Source organism: Propithecus coquereli, unplaced genomic scaffold (assembly GCF_000956105.1).
Source record: "Propithecus coquereli isolate 6110/MARCELLA unplaced genomic scaffold, Pcoq_1.0 Scaffold104, whole genome shotgun sequence".
NCBI lineage: Eukaryota > Metazoa > Chordata > Mammalia > Primates > Indriidae > Propithecus > Propithecus coquereli.
Window position 1 is genome coordinate 4,838,561 of NW_012134303.1, and position 27,277 is coordinate 4,865,837.

General features: G+C 48.7%; 1 protein-coding gene across 2 annotated transcripts in view; it reads right to left on the reverse strand.

The window, feature by feature from the left end:
* Positions 1–15,863: 15,863 nt before the first annotated feature.
* Positions 15,864–27,277, reverse strand: part of TSC22D3 (TSC22 domain family, member 3) — a 60,233-nt gene continuing 48,819 nt past the window's right edge. Inside the window, exons 1-3 of one of the 2 annotated variants that reach the window (XM_012645207.1) lie at positions 19,355–19,769; positions 18,553–18,604; positions 15,864–17,388 (exon numbers count right to left, since the gene is read on the reverse strand). In XM_012645207.1, coding sequence (XP_012500661.1) covers positions 17,158–17,388; positions 18,553–18,604; positions 19,355–19,476 — 405 coding nt within the window. In that variant the 5' untranslated portion in view covers positions 19,477–19,769 and the 3' untranslated portion in view covers positions 15,864–17,157. Of the gene's footprint in view, positions 17,389–18,552; positions 18,605–19,354; positions 19,770–27,277 lie in introns of those variants that run through there. The other variant, XM_012645199.1, reaches the window with a different exon arrangement.

Sequence of the window (27,277 nt, forward strand, 5' to 3'; positions counted from 1 at the left end):
AGGAGTATTGATTTTATTGATGTTTTCAAAGAACCAGCTTTTGGTTTTGTTGATTTTCTCTATTCATTTCCTGTTTTCAATTTCATTGGTTTCTGCTCTAATTTGCATTATTTCTTTTATTCTGCCTACACTGGGTTTAATTTGTTCTTCTTTTTCCATTTTCCTAAGGTGGAAGCTTAGATTGATTTTTAGGTCTTTTCCTTTTCTAATATACGCACTCAGTACTATAAGCTTCCTTCTAAGCACACGGCTTTTGCCGCATCCAACAAATTTTGATAAGTTGCATTTTCATTTTCACTTAGTTCAAAATATTTAAAAGTTTCTCTTGAGATTTCTTCTTTGATCCATGTGTTATTTATAAGTGTGTTGTTTACTCTCTAAGTATTTTGTTTTTTTCAGCTATCTTTCTGTTATGGATTTCTTGTTAATTCCATTGTGGTCTGATTTCTATTTTTTAAATTTGTTAAGATGTGTTTTATGTTCCAGAATGTGGTCTTGGTGAATGTTCCTTGTGAGCTTGAGAAAAATGTGTATTCTGCTGTTGTTTGATGAAATAGTCTATAGATGTCAATTATATCCAGTTGATTGATGGTGCTATTGAGTTCAACTCTGTCCTTACTGGTTTTCCGCCTGCTGGATCTGTCTATTTCTGATAGAGGGATAGAGAAGCTTTCAGCTCTATTTCTTTTTTTTTTTTTTTTTTGAGACAGACTCTCGCTTTTGTTGCCTGGGCTAGAGCAAGTGCCGTGGCGTCAGCCTGGCTCACAGCAACCTCAAACTCCTGGGCTCAAGCGATCCTCCTGCCTCAGCCTCCCGAGTAGCTGGGACTACAGGCATGTGCCACCATGCCCGGCTAATTTTTTATTTCTATTTTTAGTTGACTTGCTAATTTTTTTTCCTTCATTTTTAGTAGAGACGGGGTCTCTCTCTTGCTCAGAGCTGGTCTCGAACTCCTGAGCTCAAGCGATCCTCCCACCTCGGCCTCCCAGAGTGCTAGGATTACAGGCGTGAGCCACTGTGCCCGGCCATTCAGCTCTAATAGTGGATTCATATATTGCTCCTTGCAGTTCTATTGGTTTTTGCCTCACAAATTTTGACTCTGTTTTGTTAGATATATACACATTAAGGATTGTTATGTCTTCTTGGGGAATTGAGCCTTTTATCGTCTCTCTTTATCCCTGATAACTTTCCTTGCTCTAAAGTCTGCTCTGTGTGAAATTAATATAGCTACTCCCACTTTCTTTCTTTCTTTTTTTTTTTTTTTGAGACAGAATCTCACTCTTTTGCCTGGGCTAGAGTGAGTGCCATGGCGTCAGCCTAGCTCACAGCAACCTCAAACTCCTGGGCTCAAGCAATCCTTCTGCCTCAGCCTCCCGAGTAGCTGGGACTACAGGCATGCGCCACCATGCCCAGCTAATTTTTTTTTCTATATATTTTTCGTTGTTCAATTAATTTCTTTCTATTTTTAGTAGAGACGGGGTCTCGCTCTTGCTCAGGCTGGTCTCGAACTCCTGAGCTGAAACAATCCACCCGCCTCGGCCTCCCAGAGTGCTAGGATTACAGGCGTGAGCCACCGCGCCCGGCCTCCCACTTTCTTTTAATTAGTGTTAGCATGGTATATCTTTCTCTACCCTTTACTTTTAATCTATATATGTCTTTATAGTTAAAGTGGGTTTCTTGTAGACAACATATAGCTGGGTCTTGGTTTTTTATGTTCTCTGACAATCTCTGTCTTTAATTGGCATATTTAGACCACTGATGTTTAAAGTGATTATTGATATAATTGGATTAATATTTAGCATATTTGTTACTGTTTTCTGTTTCTTGCCCTTCTTCTTTGTTCCTATTTTTGTCTTCCACACTTTTTCTGCCTTTTGTAGTTTCAAATTAAGCATTTTTATGATTCCATTTTCTCTTTCTTGGCATATCAATTATACTTTTTTAAAACTGTTTTTAGTGGTTGCCCTAGAGTTTGCAATATATGCTTGCAACTAATCCAAGTCCACTTTCAAATAAACTATACCACTTCACAATAGTGCAAGTTCCTTATAACAAAATAATACTCACTCTTCCTTCCTGTCCCTTGTATTATTGCTATCATTCATTTAACTTATATATGTTATATATGTGTGTCTATATGTAAAATCAAATACATTCTTACTATCAAATACATTCTCAGTATTATTATTTTTAACAAACTGTTAGATCAATTAAGAATAAGAATAACTTTCACTTATTCTGTAATGTTATTCCTTTCTTTATACAGATCTGAGTTTATAAGCTACATCATTTTTCTTTTCTCTGAAGAAATTATTTTAACATTTCTTACAAGGCAGATCTACTGACAACAAATTTTCTCAATTTTTGTTTGTGAAACTCTTCATTTCTCACTTACTTTTGAAAAATTATTTCACAGGGTATAGAATTCTAGGTTGTTTCTCTCTCTCTCTCTCTCTGAACACTTTAAATATTTCACTCCATTCTCTTCTTGCTTGCTTGGTTTCTGAGAAGAAGTCAGATGTAATTCTTATCTTTGCTCCTCTATAGGTAAGATGTTTTCTTCCCCCTCTGGCTTCTTTCAGATTTTTTTCTTTATCTTTGATTTTCTAAAGTTTGAAGATGACACGTTCAGGTGTTGTTTTTTTGGGACGGCATTTATCCTGCTTGGTGTTCTCTGAGCTTCCTGGATCTGTGGTTTGGTATCTGACATTAATCTGAGGAAATTCTCAGTCATTATTCTTAAATATTTCTTCTATTCCTTTCTCTCTTTCTTCCCCTGGTATTTCCATTATATGTATGTTACACCTTTTGTAGTTGTTCCCCAATTCTTGCATGCTTGCTCTGTTTTTTATCCAAGTATTTTTCTCTTTCCTTTTCAGTTTTGGAAGTTTCTAATGACATATCCTCAAGTTCAGAGATTCTTTCTTCAGCCATGTCCAGTCTACTAATGAGTCCATCAAAGGCCTTCTTTATTTCTGTTACAGTGTTTTTGACTTCTAGCATTTATTTTTTATTCTTTCTTAGAATTTTCATCTTCCTGCTTACATTATCTATCTATTCTTGCATGTTGTCTCCTTTTCCCATTGAATCTCTTAGCATATTGAACACAGTTTTTAAAAATTTCTGGTCCAATAATTCCGACATCCTGCCATATCTGACTCTGATTCTGATGCGTCTTCGGTCTCTTCAAACTGTATATTTTGCCTTTAAATATGTCTTGTAATTTTTAGTTGAAAGGTGAAAATGATATATGGGGCAAATAGGCCTTTAGTGACATGATGGTAAGACGTGAGGGGAGGGGAAGTACTCTTTAGCCCAGTGATTAGGTCTCAGTGTTTAAGTGAGCCTGTGCCCCAGGGCAGTGAACTTCACTAATGCTTCTCACTCTCCATGTCCTTGTAAGACAAGATGGCTAGAGTGGGATGGGGTTGGATATTTTCCTTCCCCCAAATGGAAGGCTAGAGAAAGCTGGGATTGGATATTTCCTTCCCCCAGGGTGGTTAGGCTCTGATAAAACTGTAGCAATTTACTCCATGAAAAAGACACCTGCACCCGAATGTTTATAGCAGCACAATTCACAATTGCAAAGATGTGGAAACAACCCAGGTGCCCATCAATACATGAGTGGATTAATAAAATGTGGTATACGTATACCATGGAGTACTACTCAGCTTTAAGAAACAATGGTGATTTAGCAAGTCTTGTATTCTCCTGGAAAGAGCTAGAACACATTCTACTAAGTGAAGTATCCTAAGAATGGAAAAACAAGCACCGCATGTACTCACCATCGAATTGGTATTAACTGACCAACAGTGCACATATAAGAATAACATCTATTGGATGTCGGGCACGGGGGAGGAGGGAAGAGGGGACGGGTATACGCATACACAAAGAATGCGATGCGCACCATTCGGGGGATGGACACGCTTGAAGCTCGGACTTGGGGGGGTGGGCAAGGGCAACATACGTAACCTAAACATCTGTACACCCATAATATGCTGAAATAAAAAAAAACTGTAGCAATTTAGGCTCTGATAAAATAGTTTTTCCAGAGGGTATGCCTTTTTAAGAAGAACAGAATGCTCTGGTGTATTTCAACATGTTTCCTTTTCCCTTCCCCTTACAGGAAGCACGAGGGGATTTTTCTCTGATATTCACTGTGAGAACATGATAGAGCTCCTGGAGGTAAAACTCACAAAAGTGTGGGGCCCCCATGACTGAGTCCCCCTGGAGTCTTTAACTCTCAAGGTTGTCCACACCAAGCCTCCAGCACTTTGTCGATTACAGCTCAGATTTTCCCACTCGTGCTGGTTCCCGCAGAGGCTTCTGGTCTGGAAAATTGTGATTCTCTGTATCTGCATGTCTTTCTCTCCAGTTTTGGAGGTAGCAGTTTGCTCTGTGATCCCACTCCTCTGAGACAGCTAATAAAAGCTGTTAATTTGACAGTTCATTCAGCTTTGACAAAGTGGCCACTGTTAACCTCCTTACATGACGGACCAGAAACCAGAATTCTCTATGGTTTTTTCTGTGTTTATTCACAATATATATTCCGGACTATACTATAAGCTCTGCAAGGACAAGAACCTTGCCTTTCTTATTCATATTATATCCTCAATGTCTAGTGCTATGCCTGGAACATGGTAGGTGCTCAATACATGGTCAACACGATATTGAGTGTCAGAGGACCTGGACTGTGTGATGTCAGGCAAGTCCCTTCCCCTCTTCCCGCCTCAGCTTCCTCACTGTCTGATATTGTTCTTATTTGTTTCTTTCTAAGCAATAGGCTTTCTCCTTTTTTTGAGACAGGGTCTTGCTATGTTGCCGAGGCTGGACTCAAACTCCTGGGCTCAAGCGATCCTCCTGCCTCAGCTTCCCGAGTAGCTGGAACTACAGGCATGCGCCACTGCCCCCGGCTTCTTATTTGTTTCTCTGTTTTCTATCTGTCTCCCTCCGCTAGAATGTGATCGCCACAAGATTAGGAACCTCATCTGTCAGAAAGCCTGGCAAATAATAGGTTCTCTATAAATATTTGTTGAACGAACAAGTGAATGACTGAATCTACAAAAGGAGGGGGTTGGGTTGACCTTGATAATTTGATGGCTGGGATTCCTGGTAACTTTTCCGTTCCTTAACCTAACGGGTGCTTGTCTGGGCTAGTTTTAAATACTCCTCACAGAGCTTAATGCCCTTCTAGGAGAGGAACTCAAATAGGTCACATGAGTTAAAACGACCTGAAGTGTACGGAAAAACAATTCGCCAAACTTTGGACCTCAGCAGCTTCCCTTCGTGTTGTCCAGGAGAACACGGGCTGTGCTCCAACATGTGTGTGACAACAATCTGAAGCTTGATGTTCAGCCCTTTGAAACCACATAGACTTATGTAATGTGACCCAATTCCTTGGTTTTGCAAAGAAGGGGGTGTGCGACTGAGAAAGAGAATGCAGTTATTTACTACTTTCTTCCTAAGGGCAAAAAAACAGAATGTTCAGCATTTGTGGGAGGGGCAGGAGTTGTGTTCTGCCTGAGTAATTCTTGCTCACTGGATGGGCAGGGTCAGGTGACAAACTTCCATAGCTCTGCCTGGCACCAGCGTGGGCCCTGCCCAGAGGCAGGAAAAATGTTTTCTTTAAGTCCAAGCTTTCCCTGCGGTTTGTAACAACGCCCTGGTGTCCCATTTCACAGGCTCAAGGGGAGAGATTGAAGGTAATCAAGCTGTAGGACCTTCAAAAGAAACTAGAGGTAGAAGAGTTTCGTTGGGAGCCCCCAAGACCAAAGTTCTAAAGAGCCCCTTGCCTTTTGCTAAAGGCAGAAGAAACACATGCCCCACGCTCCGACCTTCTGCAAGGCAGAAGCTGCCAAGATGACATCGATGCCTTTGGAGGGAGAAGAAGGGACTTGCAAGGAATGAGCTGGCCCTTGGTGACACTCAGCTGTCTGTGTCATTCTCCATAAGGTTAGCTCTTCAGTGAGGCTGAAGACTGTTGAAACAGATCCTGTAATCCTAGGTTTGGGGAAATGGGTGTTACTGGGTCATTTTTATCCACAAAAAAATCTTTTAGCTCTGCAAAAAGCTATATTCCCATAGAAAATAATCCCCTCAAATTAACATTTTCTCCACACAGCCTGTCTGTCCTGAGTGTGAGGTTGCAGGGTGGAAGACAGTGTGATTGGTGGAAGACCCTCAAGGCCTTTTCCACACCTAAGGTTTGAAGATTCTCTGCTGACATGCCTTCTACAGCTACCAAAAAGCAAGAGGATTTTTCTGGAATTTTGACTTTAGATATCAGGGCACCAGATTTTGACCCAGGACTGCCTATTTTAGAAATCACTATCCCCTTTGCCTGCAGAAAGACATTTAACAGCATAGTCTGGGCTCCCAGTTTCTGGAATTTCTCTGATGAGAGGCCTCTTGGGTCACCTCCTGAGGCCCCTTTGCCTGGGTCATTCTTGGGAAACAATTCTACAGCAACAGAGACACCCCTCCCTGCTGCCCCCCACCCCGGATCTGGTTCCCAAAGCGTATGGCCACACATGCCAGCCAGCTGTGGCCATTGGAGTAGGCATGTCCCCCTGTGTGGAAGTCGGTGGTCACAGACTCTTTTATGAAGCTCTTTCCTGTGCTCTCTTCTTCTTTTCTTCTTCTCCCTCCTTCTCATTGCTTAACATGCCAAACACCTGAAGAAGAAACTACTGGTTGCCTACTCCAAAGTCCATTCTTCTCTTCCTTAATAATAGAAACTTGAATTTGTTTGGGGATAGCAATGTACTCAGGTAAAAAGGCCTCTCTTTTAGTTAGGAGTGGGCTGACTCTGTTCTGGCTAATGAGAGATAAGCAGCAGTGTTTGCAGTATGTCTGAGAAGCTTTCTCAAAAGGAAGGAGCCATCTTTCTTCTCCTTCCTCCTTTCTGCTGCTTGGGTTGTGGATACAATGGCTGGAGCTTGAGCTGTCATCTTGGGCAACGAGGCAATAGGCTAAATACGGGTGAGCAGAGATTTGGAAGAAGTTTGGGTCTCTGGAAACTTCATAGAGCCACCCTATCAACCCTGGACTGCCTACCTTCCAACTTCTCTTATGGAAGAGATAAATAAACTATTTTTTAAAGTAAATATTATTATTTTTTTCTGTTATTGCAGCCAGAGCTACTCTTAACTAACTACTATACCCCTTCCCTAAAATGAAACTGTGGCTTGACAAATAGCTCCAGAAAATGGCTGGAGTTTTGTGGGTTAAAATAGGGATATGGGGGAAAGTAAGCATTTAGAATATCTTGAGGGATAAAAATGAGGGGGTTCCCTAGGCAAGAGACACAGGGATACCAATAGGCTGGAGGCAGTTTCCCTTCACAGTAAGCCCTGTAACAACGAGCATCATGCCCCTCAGATTTACCATAGTATCCCCAGTATCGGGCCTGGTGCATAACACATGGGACGGGCTCAATTAAAAATAGTTGACGGGGTGAACAGTTCATTGCTTTCATAATAGAAATGACTAACAGGCCAGTTTACTTGCATGATATGAAAGACTTTGCAGTCAGGCGCGGTGGCTCATGCCTGTAATACTAGCACTCTGGGAGGTCAAGATGGGAGGATTGTTTCAGCTCAGGAGTTCGAGACCAGCCTGAGCAAGAGTGAGACCCTCTCTCTACTGAAAATAGAAAGAAATTAGCTGGACAACTAAAAATAGAAAAAAAAAATTAGCCGGGCATGTGGGACTACACACACTTGTAGTCCCAGCTACTCGGGAGGCTGAGGCAGGAGGGTCGCTTGAGCCCAGGAGTTTGAGGTTGCTGTGAGCTAGGCTGATGCCACGGCACTCACTCTAGCCCGGGCAACACAGTGAGACTCTGTCTCAAAAAAAAAAAAAAAAAAAAGACTTTGGGAAAGCTTCCTCTATCCATTGTCCCCATCTGAAAATTTCTTCCCCAACCCACCATCACCTGCTGTAACATGTGAAACTCCCAGAAACGTATTTCTTGATTGGCATGTGTCAGGCACTGTGTGCGGCTCCAAGGATATAGCGGTGAGCAAAACAGGTGTGGGCCCTGCCCTTAGGGAGCTTCCAGAGCAGGGAGGCCAAAGGAAACACACACAAATATGTCAACAAATTATTCCAATCTGGTATAAGTGCGACAAAGGAAGGATAACGGGGGAAACTTCTTTAGACAGAGTGGTGGGCAAAGGTCTCTCAGAGGAAGGGGGAGCCCAGGGACAGGAACAAGCAGCCACAGCAACAGTGGGGTGTGGGTGCTGGTGGGAGGTTCTGGGCTGAGGGAACCACACATGCTGAGGTTCTGGGGGGTATCTGGGGAATGGAAGAGGCTCGGGGGGGCTGGAGCTCGGTAACAGCGGGGCAATGACACGCAAAAAGGCTAGAGAGGTCTGCGGAGGCCAGATCATGCAGGCACTTGCAGGCCATGGGAAGGAGTTTGGACTTTATTCTCAGTACAATGATAAGCCATTGATAAGCTTAAAGCAAGGGAATGCCATGATCTGATTTTCCATTAAGAAGGAGGTCACTCTGGCTGCTGTGTGGAACTGGGCAAGGTCCAGTGTGGAAGCAGGGAGAACATTGTGTGAGGCTTTTGCGTTCATGAGAGAGATGAGAGTGGCTTAGATCAGGCAGTGGCAACGGGGCTGGAGAGAAGTGGAGGGATTCGAGGTGTGTTTCGGAGGTTGAAGGGATTGGATATGGGGGCTGGTGGGGGGAGAGGAATCCAAGTTTCTGGTGTGAGCAGCCGTGTAGATGATGGTGCCATACACCAAGGCGGGGGACACTGGGGGAGATGAGGGGCAGGACTTTGATTTTGGTCATGTAGATATTGACATGCTTGTGACACATACAAATGGAGCTGCCGAGGAGACCATTGAATGTTGGAGTCTGGAGCTCAGGGGAATGCTTAGACTGGAGATATAAATTTGGGAGTCATTAGCATGGCAGCGTTACTTAAGACCTTGGGGGTAGGTGGAACCTGCCAGGGAGAGTACAGAGAGGGCAGAGCTGGGCCCAGAGACAGAGGACAAGAAGGTGACTGAGCAGGGGCCATAGGATTATTTATGTATTGCCCATCATCCCCCATAGACTATTTTGCAGTTTAGAGGAGGCTGATAAATAGTGTCTCTTTTCTTCTGCCTGAAATCAGAATCAATCAAGAGAGACACGCGCATGAGTCAGATAAGAGATAAGAATATCACCTTCATGAATGATAAAGCTGTTTGGAGAAAAAGGAGTAGAGTTGCAGTCAAACAGGCTTGCTAATCACACACCTCTCCTGTCTCCATGGGACGGACTTAGCCATCCTGTCCCGGCCATAGGTGGACACGCACAGGCCTCCCTTGCAGGGGCTGGGCCTGTCCCACTAACCTTACTGCAGGGCTGTGGGAGCAGACAGAGCACGTGCTCTCTGCAGGCACGAGAACCCAGAAGGTGGGGAGAGAAGAACGGGTGACTCCGAGTGTGCCCTGTTCCGCCTTCCAAATGCCCCATCTTGTCTCACCTGCTCTCTCCATAGGGAGACGTGAGATGAGCTCCAGGAGCACCGAGGCCATATCTGACCTGGTCACCACTGCATCCCCTGTACCTCACACAGCACCTGGCACACAGTAGATGCCAATGTTTGTTGAATGAATGAACGAACGGCTCGGGGTGTCAAAACCGGAACAGTCCTCCCAGATCATCCAGGAATCACCTATGCCCAGGCCCCAATCCCAGACTCATTTTATCCACATTTCTGGGGACAACGTTCACCATTCAGGATTTCCTTAAACTCTCCCAGGTGACTTCGCTGTGCAGCCACAGTGAGGGACTATTATTGCTCTGGTCCCACTCCTCATTTTACAGCGAGGTCATCCGAAGAGGGTGCAACAGCAGAGGGCTTGTCCCGGCGCCGCTGCCGACTGCGAGTGGCTGGGACTAGCCTGTTTCTCTCTCAGCCTCAGTGCCCTCATGCGGGAAGTGAAGGGCTTGAGACAGAAGATCGCTCATGGTTTATTACTCTATTTTCTGATCCCAGGTGTGACTTAACTCACTGTGATATCACTTGTGTCTCAAGATGCCTTCACGCAGTGGTCAGGTTACCCTGACCACTTTTGCACCGGAAGTGACTGGCTCCTGGATTTCAACAGACAGCAAAGAAGAGCTGTCTGGGGGAGTTCAGGACCCACAGACTCAGGCTTTGGTGGTGAATTCGTCCTGTTTTTCTCTTAGGTGGTGGCAGCAAGTTTGCCAGCGGAACAGCAGAGAAACAGCAGAGGAGCCCAGCCGAGGAAGCTCCAGTGGGCTGGGGCTGCCCGCTTTGCACACACGTCTCTTCTAGTTCCTGCCACCCCTCCCAGCCACCTTTCTCTTTCCTTCCCTGCACCCTCCATGGAGCTGCAGCAAGCACAAGTCTTTCAAAGACAAGCCCATTTCAAAGTTCTGCCTCCCCATAGAACCTGCCCACCTCCCTCCCATTCTAGTTTGGGGACCCAGAGCTTGGAAGTGTGTTGTCACAATGTTGGCAACCGGAGGTGGCTCCCGAAATGTAAAAGGGGGGAAACAAGGCTGTAGGTGATTCCCTCCTCTACAAAGTTACATGGAGTCTTGTGGGCGTTGGGCCCTGTATTGGTCTTTAAAAGTGGCTATTTCCATGGTGTTCTTTAAACAGGATGACTTGATAAGAACGAGATATGAGGATGAATAGAATGTGGGGGCTGAGAGGGAAATTGAGGCCTAGAGCAAACAGGTACCTTATACAAGTCTCACAGCCAGGGGGCTCTTCCTGGCCCCATAGGTATTTACTAAGCATCTGGCTTAACCACTTTCTTTTGCGGATTAGAAAACGGAGGTTTTCTAAGAGATGCCAATGACTTGCCCGAGGTCATATAGTTTTCTAGCCCAAGACCCCTGACTGCCTCTTCCTAGAATAGTTCCACTGCCTCAGCCTTCCCCAAAGTGACCTTTAGGGACTAGTTTAATTTTGTAAAATGGGGGGCCTTGAGGTAAGGACTCTGAAGAGGAAATGTCAAAAGAAATAGATCAAAAGATAAAACAACAGGAGATCACCAAACCTCAGCGTGCCCTCGGGCTTTCCCTGTCCCTTTCTCTGTCACCTTCTCAGGTGGCTGCCCGTCCTCCTCCTCCCTGGCACCCATGGCCTCCCTGGGGACGGCCTCTGGGCCTTCCGCTAGCCCTCCTCTGCAGCCACTTCTCTGGGGTGTCTTCAGCTCCTGCGACACACAGACATGTCTGTGTCTCATCTCGCCCTGCAGCCCTTTGACTTCCCAGCTCTCTTTCCACAGCCCGGGATGGGCTATTTCCATATGTAAATATGCTTCCCTCAGCTGGAACCCGAAATTGGGATTCCTCATCCCTCAGCAAAGCCACAGCCTTTTCCTACGCTTCCCTCTCTTTCAGTGCCTCCGGTCTCCCAGTCAAAACTTTCCTGTCACCAGAGGCTGGGGGGAGTCGGTGGGGGGGGTTGGTGCTTAATGGGTACAGAGTGTCAGTTTGGGATGATGACAAAGTTCTGGAGATGGATGGTGGTGACGGTTGCACAACAATGTGAGCTTACTTAACGCCATTGAACTGTACACTTAAAGTTGGTAAATTCTATGTTATGTATATTGCACGACAATAAAAAATCCCAAACCAAAAACTTTCACGTCATCCTCGGCCTGTGGCTACTTTGCTGTCTCCTCCCCAGCTCACTTTGCCACCAGGTCGTGCTGATTTTTCACCTAATGGAGGTTCCTCAAACTTTCCCAGACTGGGGCCTGGGATCTCCATTTTAAACTTCCCACCAAACCCAGTGCAGGTGGACCGCACACTGTGCTGGAGAAAGACCACCTTTCAGTGTCTTTTGGCTTTGTCCCTTCCTTTCCCTTCCACGACCCCTATCCCTGCCCCGGCTGGCCCTCATCACCTCACACCTGGATTACAGCAACAGCTGGCCTGCCACCAGCCTTTCCCTGTTCCAGCCTCTCCAGCTGCCAGGACCCATCTTCTCCAAATATCTTTTGTATCACATCACTTCCCAGCTCACAAGCCTGCCATGGCTCCCTGAGACCTATCAGATCCTATCTAAAGTCATGTGGCCGGGAGCCAGCCAAGCCAGCCTCCTGTGCCCCCTTTTCCTCCTTCTCTGTTCACTCCCACCCCTCCCAGGCTCATTAGTCATTTTTTTCTTATGCTAGCCCCTCTGCTAGCTTGGAGTGGTCTCTTTTCTACCTCCCCTCTGCCACCCTTCCTGAACACTTCTGGTGACACAGGAGGAATTATGAAAAGTGTTCAGATTTGCCATCCTGCTTCTCAATGCATCCGTCTTGCCTTCCTCCAGTGTGGGCCCTGCCACTTACCAGCTGTGTGACTTTGGGCAAGTTGCTTAACCTCTCTGTGCCTTACTGTTTTCATTTTCTCATCCGTAAAATGGGGATCTCAATAGAACATACCTCATACGTTTGTGGAGAGGATTAAAAGACGCCATAGATGTAAAAGGGCTTAGAACAGTGTCTGGCATAAAGTGTGTGCCATGTAGGTGTTGACTACTATTATTAATTATTGTGATCATCATCCCTCTCAGTCATCTCCCCCCTGGAAACCATTTCTGTTTGGAAGGGCTAACTGGTGGCGTTCTCTGTCACACCTTGCCTGATCTAGTGGAGGTGGTTAAGTGTTAAGTATTTGGGTTCCAGCGAGCTCCTCTGCATGAGATAGCCTGAGGAACTGGGCTGTCTACAAAGCTGTAATTACGTCCATTAATTTCTGACCAACTAGGAGAGGAGGTGAGAGTTGAAAGCAAGATTTTCCAGTATAATTAGGATGATGTTAAGACAACTTCAAAATACCTTAAGGGACAGTGGGTTATGCACCCTCTTTCTTATGGTCTTTCTAGAACCTTCTCCCTACACCCCAGGTCCCAGTGACCTTGCCTCCTCATCTGCACACTCCCCGGCTTCTTTCTCAGAGCCCTCCCAGGGTTTCCTTCCTCCACGGGTGTCCCCAGCCTGACAGCCTCACACCTTGTGCCCCAAGCAGTCCTTGTCTGTAAATAATCTGTCACCCACATTTCTGTTCTAGTTTTCTTTTCTTTTTTTTTTAATTGACAGATAAAATTGTACATATTTGTCACGTACAACATGATGTTTTGCAATATATACACATTGTGGAGTGGCTAAATCTGGCTAATGAAAATACACATTACTGGCCCGGCGTGGTGGCTCACGCCTGTAATCCTAGCACTCTGGGAGGCCGAGGCGGGAGGATCGCTCAAGGTCAGGAGCTCGAGACCAGCCTGAGCAAGAGCGAGACTCCGTCTCTACTAAAAATAGAAAAGAAATTAATCGTACAACTAAAAATACATAGAAAAAAATTAGCCGGGCATGGTGGCGCATGCCTGTAGTCCCAGCTACTCGGGAAGCTGAGGCAGGATTGCTTGAGCTCAGGAGTTTGAGGTTGCTGTGAGCTTGGCTGACGCCACGGCACTCTAGCCTGGGCAACACAGTGAGACTCGTCTCAAAAAAAAAAAAAAAATACGCATTACTAGTGTAGCTTTCAAGGCCACACCATTCCCTTTAAAGCCTACTGAATTCACAGTCAGTGTCTGTCTCTTTCTCAATGAAGACTAAAAGTTCAACTATTATTGAATTGGGGGCGCTCTAAGAGCATTTTTGACGTTTAAAAGGGGTCCTCGTTGTCACTAAGGTTGGGAACCACTGCCCCATGGGGTATGCGGGAGCTGCGGGGGCAGCACCGAGCTCTCTGGTTCTCGGTACTCTTGTCTGCCAAGTGGAGGGAAATTATAGCTGTGTTTTTTCCTGAGGGCAGGAAGACAGCATGTTCACATTGAGGAGGTGGGGCACAGAGTGGTGCTCTTGTGATCCTCGTTGCTGGGCCGAGAGGGCTGACACGAGGGTAGGATGAGACAGTAGACAGGATGGCACATGGAGAAGTGGTATAGCCAGGCAGGGAGCGATTCCTGCTGTGGGCCTCCCTGTTCTTTTCCTTGTTTTGGGTCCAGCTGGATCAGCTGAGCCCAGAACCCCAAAGCCCATAAAAGTCTTTCCACGAGCAATATGTTCTTTTGCCTTTCTCCACCCTTAGTTGGTTTTCTGTGGAACAACAACAACAAAGAGCTGGGCCTGTATGTGACTAACCAACATCTACAAAGTTCCTCTTATCTAGTCTAGTAACCGCTGTGGCCTCAGGAGTTGCACTGTTTGTCTCTGTTTAGTCAGGGTTGCCTAGGAAACAGAGTTGCTCTCTCTTCACCACTGTGTGACTGTGGGGCCAGTTTTTTCCCCTTTCTTGTAGAGAAAGGCTTGATGACCAGAAAGTTTTGGGGTGTTGCCGGGCTAGTCTCTGGGTTTCCCTTTTTCATATGCTTGTTCTTGTTAAGCTCAAAGTGGAGCGTGGGAAGTCTATGGAAGACGAACTGCATAGTCACAAACTCTCTCAGCTTGTCCTGAAGCGGGGACGGTTTGGGAGTAGGTGGGGATTGGGAGCACCTGTGTGGGTGGGCGATGGCTGCCTGGGGGCTTTGAATGCACTAGTCCAAAGTTTGTGGCTAGCCTTGCAGCTGCGAGATCTGCATGCCATGACCACATCGGCAGGTGTAGACAATGAACTTGGCATCCAGAGAAGCGAGGTTAGGAGCAGGTAGGGAAATTGAGATTTGAAAGGACAGCAAGCAGGAGGTTGCAATGTTCTGAGGAAGGGTTTTGGTGATTTGAAAAGAACAGGCCAACGTGTACAACCTTTACAGAGGACACATGTCTTTTTGATTACGTTTGGACAGTGATTGGTGCAAGGGAGGGGGCCAAGACATCTTGGTCACATTGAGGTTTGTGGCTCAGGAAAATAAAGGAGTTCTGTTCAATTTCAAGTGGCAGAAAGATAGGCATATATGCTGCGTGAAGCTGAGACTGAATGGAGTCACTTAAGGAGGGGTGATGGTCTCCCTTGGCAACACAGTAGGCTTGTAACACAGCTCAAGGTCCAGAGCGGGTTCAGGTTAGGGTGTGGTAGAAGAGACATAGAATACTCACCAACAACCAATCAGAGAAATGGCAGGACTCCAGATGCTAGGGACACGGGGCTGAGAAAGGGGCTGAGAAATGGGTGACAATGAACCCCAAAGAGGTGGAGGTGGGAAGCTGGAGTCAGGAACCTTAGACTTGGCCCTGCCCATGCAGCTGGGGGGTTTTGTGCGAGAACTTTCAGCGGTGACACTGGAGCAGCAGGGACTGAGGGCGTCTTTCTTTGGGCAGGGGTGGGGGAGACAGCAGAGAAGAGGGAAGTGGTTTTGCCATCTCATACATTCTCCCTCTTTTTCTCACTAAGGCCATCTTAGCTCCTTTGCCAAGGTCAAGGGTACCACGTGGATTAGTATTAAGGCGGATGTGTTAAGTGACCCTGATGATGTTTTCAAAAGAGAGAAGAAGCCCATTCGTGTTTCTTTGGTTCCTCTCTTCTTTCTCCCTCACAGGTATACCCTGCCCTTGGCTTTTGGGCTTTCTCAGGGGTATCCTCCCTCTCAAATCACGCCCTCAAGCTGAAGTTGTGTGACGGTAGTCACCTCCCACTCACTCTGAAGCCCTCATGCAAGAGGGCAGGATGTAGGCATGACTCCAATTTCCATAATAGCCACATGACTTTGGGCAAGTCACTTAAATTTACTGAGTCTCAGCCTCCTTACAGTGAGAGTAAAGAGCGTGTCCTTCATGGGAGCACTGTGCGGATCACACAAGATCATGCATGTAGCACAGGCGTGGCACTTAGGGGGTGTTCAATGAATGTGAGTAGAAAAACAGCAACCCCCCAACCTGGTGAGGGACCTTGCCCACCCAGTCTGTTTATACTCAATCAGACACCAAGTTTATTTTTAGAAAAAAAAAAGAGCAAGTTTTATTGAAATTTCAGGCTACATCTGGAAAATCCAAATCCAAATCCTGGAGACATACAACAGGATAAGGTGTCAGAAAGTGGAAAGTGTTCACTGTCACAGAACCTCCCCCAGAGACGAGCTCCCTGGGCACATGTCCCAGGCTCCAAGGGATCAAAGCCATTCCCTTGTTCATCCCTTGTCCACGATAGGACGCCATTCTTCTGTTTACTTGAGAGTTTTCAACAAAAATTAAAAAAAAAAAAAAAAAAAAAAAGAGTTCTCAAACAACACTGTGAAGTCCAGCTAATCTTCTCTCAACCCCATTCTATGTAGTCAGCACCAGTGAATGGTGGGTTTGGCATTCAAAAGAGGACTTCATGTATCTTCAGGGGACAGTGGGGGAAAGGGCTGCAGCAGCAAGGCACCTGTGGCCACTTTCAGAGGCTGGCCCCCCTCCCTGTCTTTACTCTTGAGTCTTACACTTAACCTAAAGGACAAACTGGATCAATTTGGTAAATGAACACAAAAAAATAGCCTTAAGAGATAAGGGACCAGTCAACACTCCCAAAACTGGTTAGGCCCTTCGACATGTAGGTGTGTGTATACGTATACATCGCTACACTAAGATACAGATCTAGCCCTATGGGTATATATACGCACTTATGGCTATATAGAAAAACTATGCCAACACTAACCAAACAGAACTTTGTAAGCGGTCATCCCAAAGCTGTAATCCCACACTGGGCTGTGCACAAAGCCATGCATTATACCATATTAACCAACAGAAGGCTGACGTGGCTCAATCCCTCCCATCTGTGCCCCCTCCCTTAGCGAGGTAGGGGAGAAGAGAGAGGTTGCCTCTGCTTAAAACACAAGTGGCTTCTTCATAGGAACAGTCGTTGTCAGGTGAAGCTGTTGAAGATGTCCATGGAAATGAGAAACAGACCCCTTATACTTTCTGGAGCAAGCTGGCATCACATCTCAAACTACCTTTCTCCTTTGCCAGCTGCAGCTAAGTCACCCAGGCCCTGGGAGCCCCCAGGACACGGTAGCATTAGAGGCTCACTGGCTTGGGGTCATTAGGCCCCATGCAACTCAGCCTCCAGGGACCTGCTCTTTGTCAGGGGTCTGTCACTGGAGTGGACCCAGGTGGCCATGTCCTTGGGACATCTCTTGGCACCAGCTATGCTAGGTGTAAAGTTCTCCACGTGAGATGACGCTTGGGGAGCCAAAAACAAACTGGAAAGAACTAGGTAGAACAAGTTTAGTGGCTCTGTCCACCCTGAGGACAGAGCCACTTACACCGCAGAACCACCAGAGGCCTCAGGTGCTTGTGCGGACTCGAGAGGTGGCTCTTCAGGGCTCAGACGGGACTGGAACTTCTCCAGCTGTTCTGGGCTCGCCAGGGTCTTCAGGAGGGTGTTCTCACGCTCCAGCTGGGAGTTCTTCTCCACCAGCTCCCGGATCTGCTCCTTCAGAATCTCCACCTCCTCTCTCACGGCATACATCAGGTGGTTCTTCACCAGATCCTGCCACCAACGAACCACAACAAAGCCACTCGTTAGCCGTCGCGGCCCCTGGGCAGAATCTTCATCTTGCCATTGGTATGCCTGTGCAGTCCCCTCACGCCACCACCCTCCAGCCTTCCCTCAGCCGGCTAGCCCTGCAGCCTCATCCTCGTGCACCTTTCTACGAAGCACTTAAACCTTCACTCAGGAGAGCTGCAGGATTTGGGCCATGCTGGGGTTGGGAGCCCAGCTTAGAACTAGATAGGTTCCCCCCTGAAAGTTTGGAATGACTTTCACAGCTGGCTGCTAGGGGCCTTTGGGGTGAGACTTCTGCTGGTTGCCATTGGTTTGCTATGTCTCCCTTGCCACCTAAGACCCTCCTGCTGCTGACTCGGATGCGGGGGTGGGGAGGACCTGTAATGCACCCACATACTGTTTGTCTGCTTTACAAATCTTCACCAAGAGAACAAAACTGGCTATTTTGGAGTATCCTCCCCTCCATGTGACCTACTACATTGAGTCACAGCTATCCTGCAGCCCGGCCAGGCAGGACACAGGACACTGGCCCTGGGGAAAGGTACTGGGATTGCTGCATCTTCTCCGAATCTGATGACTGCACTGGGGGCAGGGAACATGTCCTTAGGCTCCAGGGCACAGTTAAGCGGCCCCTAACTGCTGGAAGCCCCAAGTCTCTGCAGCCATTTTGGCTGCTTGTGGGAGTATGACCTCTACCTGGTAAGGAGAGGGAGAAGGGGTGGGGTGCTGTGCTTCCTGTTTCCTCCCAACTCCTGACCCCAGCCCAGGCTCTGCAGAGGCACTGCAGTGCGGTTGCATCCAATGAGCTCTGCCTCCTGCAGCTGCGGGATGCAGGCAAATGCAACAGTCTGAGCTCCCAGCCCTGCAACGGGCCAAGGGGGGAGCCAGAGGCTGCTGCAAAGCCCTGAGAGGGAGGAGGGAGGAGGAGAGGAGGGAAGCCAGCAAGGGCAGACTGGAAACGTCCTAAAGGGTGCTTCTCTAATCTGCCTCTACCTAAGGCCTCCAGGGGGGATAGGGAGCAGGCTGTCTACTCCCTCAGGCTTTTAGTTAACGGCTTTTGCACACGCACACCCCTCCACCGGTCCTGCCGGGAGTTACATAAGCAGCAGCTAAGTCTAGCGATGGGAATGACGCAGTGATGCCACTCACCATGGCCTGCTCGATCTTGTTGTCTATGGCCACCACGCTGGCTCCGGAGGCACTGCCAAGACAAAAAGCAAACAGACCCGTTACCCACTCGGTTCCACTCTGAGTACCTGGCAGCTGTGGCCAAAGTCCTCCATCTGTCCCAGGTCTTCCTCTCTCCCGCCTCCCTAGCCCGGAGTTCCGGGCAGTTTGTCCCCAGACCCCTCCCTGGGCCCTCCAGGAAGCTGCACCTCATCGAGGCTGGCTCGGCGCCCCGGCCGGCCGCAACCGCCGCCCTGAGTTCTGAGCAACTGGCCCGGCGCGCGGCTCCGGCGCGCTGCTCCCGGGGCGCACGGGCCAGGGCCAGCGTGGCCTGCTCGAGCGATATGCAAACAATGGGGACGAGCGGCCCGGGGAGTCCCCCGCCGGCGGCTCAGAAGGTCCAGGGCAAACCTACCGGGCTCTGAAGCTAGCTAGGAATTCCTTCGCGGGTGGGAAGCTTCCGGCCTTGTCCTAAGCGGCGCACAGCGCGGCCAGCCCCCTGCCCAGCCCTGCCCGCCCCTGCCGCCTCTCTGCCTCCCGCTGCCTCCGCGGCTGCAGCAGCTGGTTCTCACGGCGCAGCGGCCGCAGGGACGCTCCGACGACGGATCCCAGAGCGGCGGTGACCCCCCCCTTCCTGCGTCCCCTACCCCCGCCCCTTCCCAGGATGCTGCACCGCGGGGAACGGGGACCGGCGGCGCACGGTTCGCTCGGAGATCGGGCTCCGAGCCCAGCCCCCGCCCGCGCCCCGGCTCGGCTCGGCGCAGGAGCTGGGGCCAGTGGTTACCTGTTATCCAGCTTAACGGAAACCACATCCCCTCCAAGCAGGGAAGAGAAGAAGGAGATGGAGAAATTGTGCAGCTGGTAGACCGCCACCTCCATGGGGGTCTGGTACATTTCGGTGTTCATGGCTCGGGCTGCCGGGGAGCTGTGGCCGGGCTGGGCGGGCTGGGCGGCTGCACGGGGCTGGGCTCTGCGCGGGAGTCCGGCCCTGGGCTAGGAGAGGGGCGAAGGCTGCCGAACGGACCCGAAGCCAGGCAAGCGCTCCAGCTGGAGTTGAAGGGAAGTGACTCGAGGGGTGTCACCTAGTGTGTCACAAACTCCACAGCCGCCGGTCCAACCCAGACTCAGAGATATTTCGGCTCCTGCTTCTTTATATAGGAGGAGCCAGCTGCGTCACATGGCGTCAGGGGCCATGCAAATGAGTCCTGTACTGGGCTTTGTGGCCCAGTTAAACCACATCCCCTCCCTGAACCTTAGGCTGGGACTGTAAACAGTTCAGCACTTTCTTGTGCCAACTGGCATCTCCAAAGAGGGCTCTGGAGATTGCTAAAAACCAAACTGGAGCTGATTTCTAGAGAAATAAGAAATACGAATGCCCTAACAGGAGGCAGAAAGCATTCAGTAGAGGATGGCGCTGGTTTTAAAAGCTCTTCTTCAGGTATCAGACAGCATACCCCGATGGCTTTGCAATGCTCTAATATGTCGCACTCCCTGGACACCCTTCCTCACCATCAGGAGCCTCATCTTCTTGCCAGTGACTTCCCTCTGAGATGCTCCCCTAAACACACACTTTGTCACCTGCATATTCACTCTCTCACCAACCCAGTTGCTCCCTCACCCAGCCAGGTGTCCCACCGGCCTGCCCCCAAGCCTGGCACCCATCCACTCACCTCTTCCTTTGAATGTACAGGGGTAGGAGTACCCGTCTGTGTACTAACACATGCACAGATCTGTGACATGCATGTAACACATGCACGGGTCTGCACTCATCAGTGCACGCATGTCTACGGAGGAGAGGGTGTCCAAGAACTCAGGCGAGTGGGTGAACACGTATGAGGGCGCAGCAAGGGTCGGTGACAGAGGAGGTGAGGAGACAGGGTATGGGAGTGGGCACTGGAGTGACCACAACATGCCAGCCTTTTTCTCTTCAATCTCCACACCCTACACTTCAAAGAAAACCCATTCAACATTATCCAGTATCTCATGTTCCTATTTCTTAAAAAAAAAAATTTTCTCACATTCCTATAAACAGTGAATGACAACAAAACTCCAGACCAAGACTATATATAAACGATCTTAGGAAAACACCTGCCTCTGTGAGGGGTCCAGCCACACATAGCATTAGAGGGGACTTCAGGAAAAAACAGACTCTAAACCACAAAGAAGATGAGGTGATTGTTGCCCAACAAGAGTTACACATGTTTCCATCAAAATCTATTTTCGTTCTTTTCAGCCTCAAGCTTAAAAAAAGAGGAAAAAAAAGGCACCAGAGGCTTGAGGTCTTTTCCTCCTGCTCCTTCCTAGGCGACGCCACCTGGTGGACGGAAGCAGAATTGCCGCCAGAAGGAGCAAGAGGGGCAGGGGCAGGTGATGCAACCGGGAGCATTATTTATACCAACCTAGGACCATGAGAACACCGGGTTCCACCACATACACAATAGTTTGGATGGAGTTAAGGCCAGTACCCATGAATCAGTGCTCCACAGGCCGTGGTCCAAAGAAATATCCTAATGCAATCATGCAATTGGAAAAGTACTGAGGCTTCTTATCAGCAAAGAAGGTAATTATTATTTGCTTCAGGATATTTCTCTTAACCAGGTGCCTGGCACCGACACACTGGCCAAGGCCCCAGCCGAGCCCAGTCTGGTCTGAGGCCTTGATTTCCTCCAGGCTTCCAGTGCAGTTATGCCATCAAACTGCCAACATTTTGGGCCATCACGGGGGCTTTGTTGGTGGATTTCAGTGGTGGTATGTACCTAACAGCCATTATATCTGCAAAGGGCTGACCAATAGAACTATCTGAGAAAACCTACTGCACTAGCCCAGGATGGTGTTTTTCTTCACCCCACTTTAGGTGGGAGACAATCCCACTCTCGGGACATTGTTAACTTTAGGACACAAACTGTCTGAGCACAGTGTTCGCACTAAGCTGTGTGTAGTAGACAGAACAAAGTGCATATTTATGGGTCATCAAGGATATTAGCTGAGAAAAAAATTCTTAAACCAGGAGCTTAGTTGACATTGGAATTCCCTGATATATTAATCTGCCCTCTGTGCCACATAGAGCTTTCTTGGTCCAGAAAGTCTCTGAGTTGACCTTTCATTTGCCTGTTAATTTTTCCTAAATGATTGCTTCCCACCCCAAGATTCCAAGGGAGATGATGAGAAGAAAAGGGGAGAGAGAAATAAGCTGGGTTGGCAGGGGGAAAACACCACCAGGAAAACAGGAAACAGGACAGAAGTAACACAACTCCTTCGAAGGGGACTCCCTTGCATGGAGATAGAGTCAGAGAAATCCAGGTAGTTTCAGGAGGGAGGGGAAAAGGCGTTAAGTCTGCTAGCAAAGCTGTATTTTAATTGTTCATTAATTATACTTCAGCTAAAAGACCAAGCTGAGTTTGAGACCTACTGACAATAGCTACTATTAAAGGAGCATCAGCTATGGGCAGACACTGTGCAGCCTGCACCACCGACCCCAAGGTGTAGGCACTGTCATCATCATTTTACAGAAGAAACCAAGGGTCTGAGAGGCTGCCTTGCCCAAGGTGGCAGAGCTAACAAATTGCCAAGCTGGGACTCCAGCCTAGGTCCTCCTAACCTAGAGACCAAGTTTGTCCCGACTACACTGACTAATGCAGCAGGGAGTAGGTTTGTTGAATGTGTGGAGGCTTGAATGAGTGAGTTGAGGCAGTTGGGGGATGGGTTGGAGGTGCCAGAGAGTAGTAAGGAGGAAGAAGGGTGAGGGCTGCAGCTTTACCGTTGGAGAAGTCCAGAGGCCGCCTCTGAGCTCTGCAAGTGCTGGCTTTGCTGACATTGAAGGCAAGGGAACGCAGCAATGGGCAATCAGAAGAAAATCCAAACTGTCCAAATGAGCTTTATGAGAGAGCCGTGCTCACCCACATCATTCCAAAAGGCAGCCAACCAGTACTCAAAGAAAGCTATCTCTGTCTAGGAAATAGGAAATATTAATCTAACCAGGTGGCTTCCAGAATGGAATATGTAGGCTTAGGGTATACAATATTCCAAATAAAGTATGAAATCTCGAATAATAATCACAGTGCAGTCAAAGCTTGAGTTCCCGAGGCCCCACTCACTGGCACCCTTAATTAAACTTCTTTTCCCCCTATCCCTGCTGTGCTCAGCTTTTAGGAGAATGAGGTCAACAACAAGAAAACAAGCTCCTATCAGGGATTTAGTTTACAAAAACAACTTCGAAAGGATGTCCCAGGTTCAGCTCGCAATCTCTCATTCTCTCTACACCTCTAGTTCTGTTGTGGGAGAAGCGATCACCCTGAGACCTTATGATCCTCCATTCACAAGGAATGGCTGGATCTCAGGGCCCACTGTCTCCCTAAGGGAAGAATATGGACTTAAATGTCTCTGTAGAAAGATTTCCCAACGACAAGGGTGGAAGAGATAAGGACGGGTAGGAGGGGTGGGAGGAGAAGGAAGAGGAACCCAAAGGGTTTTCTGCTTAACCCTCAGCACACCAGAAAATTCCTCTGCCCCGAATAGCTGCGCCAGACCTTGCAGTGAGTGAAAGTTTGTGCTGTACGTGTTATCAATTATCTGATCTAATGTTTCTGAGTAATGTGCTGATCCTTGAGACTCTCAGCGTCCTTGTGTCCTATGGAGGTGGGCCCCAAACAGGAAACAGTGGTCTAGGGTGTCAACAGCCCAGCAACCCCAACATTCGTAAATGTTTGCAAACTCCCTTTCTGACACCCTGCAACTTACGACATAGGCTGGACCCAGAGCCAGCGTGGCAATAGCGCCTAGCTGAAGAGCCGGGCCCTGAGCTCTCAGTTTTAGTCTTCGTGGGATTCTGCAATGAAACAGACATAGCTGACCCTACCTCCCTCAGGGGTGACCTTCTAGATGGAGGGTGGCATAATGAGGACAGGGCCAACTCCCTCCACTTCAGGAGGCCCTGGAAGCCAAGGTGTTTCCTTTGAGCTGAAAGAAGTGTCTCAGCATTCCCACCTGCCTGTTCCACTTCAAAAGAGTCCATCCTCCTTGAGGTTCCCACGGGACAGTGGAACGGAGACGGGGCAAAGTCTGGCGGCAGAAGCCTGGGGCAGGATCTCAGCACACTGACCAGTGGGGGGAGCAGACTCAGGGTGGGTGCTGTAGGTGGGGGGTGGCGGTGAGGGGGAACATCTCACTTCCCTTTTGTCACACTTGAAGCACTGTGTGCCACGCAGCCAGAAGGAAGCTATTTATAGGCAAGTCTTCCTTATTTTCTACAGGGAATGTTCCACCCAAAGATTCGGCGATGTTGCCAGCAAAACACAGGGTCCTGTGTCAGGAGAAGCGGAAAAAGACACGATGCGAGAGGTGCGGGACAAGCCACAAAGCAAACACTGGGTTAGAAACTGGCAAAGGAAACACAAAAAGGATATTGAGCGCTAGAGCGTTAGCACAGTGTTAATGGGACGGTTGAAAAACATCCCTCCCCACTTACTCCTCCACCGCGGGCCCCCGTCCATCTGAAGCTCTGTCTAGTCCTAATTACTTACTTGTCCCTTTTTCTGAAGAGGCTGGGGGAATAAGGAGGCTGAAATGCCATGGTTTAATCTGTCCTTGCTTCTCGCTTATCTTCGCTCTTCCCCTCTGGTTCCACCCCAATGTGGAAGACTATAGACAGGAAGGCCACTGCCACTTATATAGTTACTTTGGCTTCATGGAAAATCCCCAAAGTCCAGAAGGAGGGAAGCAAGAAGGAAAGACGGAGACAGAGAAAGTGCCTTGTTCTCTGTGGATCATGTGAACTGCCCTGCATGGCCAGGGCCCAGAGCCCTGACTTAGAGGAGCAGGAAGATGGGGAGGAGGATGCAGATGCAGAAGGCGATGGTGGGTGGATGGGAGCCCAAGGAGATCCCGGCGGCGGCGGCGGAGAGATGGATACTCTCTTGGAAAAGCAGCTCCAGCGACTGATTTGGGGCAAACTCTGGCATGGAATGATGGCAGGAGCAATGAATTGTGCCTTTCAGCTCCCTCCGGGCCAAGGTCACAAACAGTCTCTGTGTGACACTAGGGCCGAAAGGCGGAACCAAACCCTGTTTTAACAAGGCATTCTACCCTACTTGCCCTCATTCACAGAAGCCAAAAACTGCTCTTGTCAAATCACCCCAAATCATCACCCCAACTTTGGTGGCTAAATATGGTGGGGGAGGTTTGTCCTGGCATCTCTGCAGGACTGGAAGTATTGGCGACTTATCCAGGAATGCAGTTTAGCTCAGTGGATCTTAAATTACATGAACCTTGTGTCAATATTTATGCCTGTCTCCCGTCCCCTTATGCCTTGCAGCTGGGAAAATCTACCTCCATAATTTTTCCAAGCCCTCTTCTCATTTTCCACCCTCCCCATTATCCGTCTACAAGTATGAAATAGATATTCCTGAAAAAGAGGCTTGTAAAATTAACCTTGGTAAACGGGGAATCACCATCCTCCTTCCCCCTCCCCACGTTAGTTTCCATTATCATTTAATTCAATTCAAATCAGTTCAATTCAAAGTCGGTTGAATGCTTATTCCAAGCTCAAGGCACATTGCAGGGAAATTTTTAAAAAGCAAACTGGTAGTACAAGTCGAACACTGTGCTTCCTTCCAGATATCCTAGGTCTGTGTGGCACATTCAGAAGTCCCCTTACTGGTTAGACCTTAGTGAGATGTTTGCTTCAGGAAAAGCCTCACAGGCTCGGGGGTGCTCAGGAGGGTAGCATCGGGTAGGAGAGGACCACGCAGCTGCCATTCTGGGCATCACTTCATTCCACAGAATGGAGAGTTTTCCTTCTCCCCACCCTGCCCTTCGGCTGGTGCCCACCTAGATGGGGTAATGCAGCAGTCCCGAAGCTACGGATACTCTGACATTGTGGCCAACCCCTCGGCCACCTCCTCTCAAGCTAAGGTTGCTTGTCCACCCCCACAGACGGACAAGCATCTTCAGGTGAACAAAGAGGCCCCCTCATGGCAGCCCACTCTCTGGAAATCCTGGCGCCCTGCAGCCTTCCCAGGGACTGGGAAAGAAAGCAGCAAGAACTTAGCCACTCTCCACGTTTGTTTGGTGCACCAGCCCTCCACCAGCCTATCCAGGCCAGAGAGACACTGGCAGGGCCTCTCCCTGTCCCCTCTGCTCTGTGGAGCAGTCCCCAGAGCCGAAATTCCAAGCCATTTTCTCTGGCAGTTGCCAGGGTTACTTTGAGTGGCATGTGAAGGACTCGGGGCTATTGGCAATGCTCGGAAGACAAGAACTAGGACGTTCTTGCCGAGGACGTGGAGGCAGCAGACAAGGGGACTATGAAGAGGGCAGGGGCTCCGAGGTGGAGCACCTGGCTCCATTGTGGGCCCTGCTATAGAATGGGTGACCTTTGAAGTGGCACAGGTTCCCTAGGGAACAAAAGGACGGTTAATAATGCTGGCCTCTTCAGGCGCTCCGGCTCCTTGGCCATGATGGGTAAGCATTATGGGCCTCCCCGGGCTCTCGCATTGTGTTCCCCGAGGCCCTCGCTTACCCCACCGCAGAGCTATTCACCATGGGCTCCCTTGAGGTGGCTCCTCGATCCTCTGTTGTGGGACTCTGACTTGTGAAGAGGGGCTGTGCTGATTGCAAAGGGGCTCCAGCTTCCCAGCCACCACCCCCACCCCAGCCTTCTGGATGGAAAGAAGGCCGCCCAGCTGGGGCGGAGGGCAGTGGCGGGAGGAGGCAGGGGGCACACTACTCCCAGGACAGAAAGAAAGGAGAGAAACAGGGCAAGCTTCTCCCTGGGCAGGGCCCCCAACCATGGGAACAGCACCAGGGAACTCAAAGGAGTGCTGAGAGGGGTTAAGAAAGGTCTCCCGCCAGGTTTGAGAATTGCTGACAAGGAATACACACACCTTCTCAGGAAGAAAGAGAAGCACAGAAGCACACACACATTTGTGCAAACACCTTCTCCAGCTTTCCACACAGTCTAATTCATAGAAACAGGCAGAGAGGGGCAACCCCCCTTCTCTGCTGTTGCCAGCTTCCTCATAACCCCAAAGGGGTAGTGAGGCCACAGAACATAGCAAGATAGCAAGGCAGGACACTGTCGTAGGCCAGGCCAGAGCGTCAAAAGCCATGGCCCCTGCTCTCTCTGACATCAGAGCTGGCTGTGTGCTGTGCAAGGGTCATAGGTGCCAGGGTCTTTCAGGAGAAGCTTTGAGTGGCATTCAGGTGGGCACAAGGGGAACCAGCTTGAAGCCTCACACTGTACACCAGAAACAGGAAGTCCCTGGCACCGCTAGGACCACAGCTTTCAAAGATGTCAATCATACATTATAATGGACTCTTGTAAATGAAGGTGAAATAAAAACAAGTGCCATTTGTGCACAATCAATCATATGGATGCTTAAGAAATGATTCCCACAAGTTCCTCATGAGGACAGTTCTAACTAGAGCCAGTCCTGGCATAGATACCCTCTGTGACCTGAGAAGTGTGATCTAAAAGGCAATGAGAAAAAAATCTCTCAGTCAGAGCTGTTTTCCAGACATGCTACTGTGGTCCCTACAAATGTCACCATCAGAACCATGCCTTCGGGTTCTAATGATCTCTCTTGGAGTTCTTTACATTCTGGGCAATCAGAAAAGTTTCTTTTCCAACGCAAAAAGCCCTGGAAAGGTGCCACAGTCAGCCACTATCAGCTCAAATACTTAAGTATGAATTAAATTATTGGATTACTTTCAA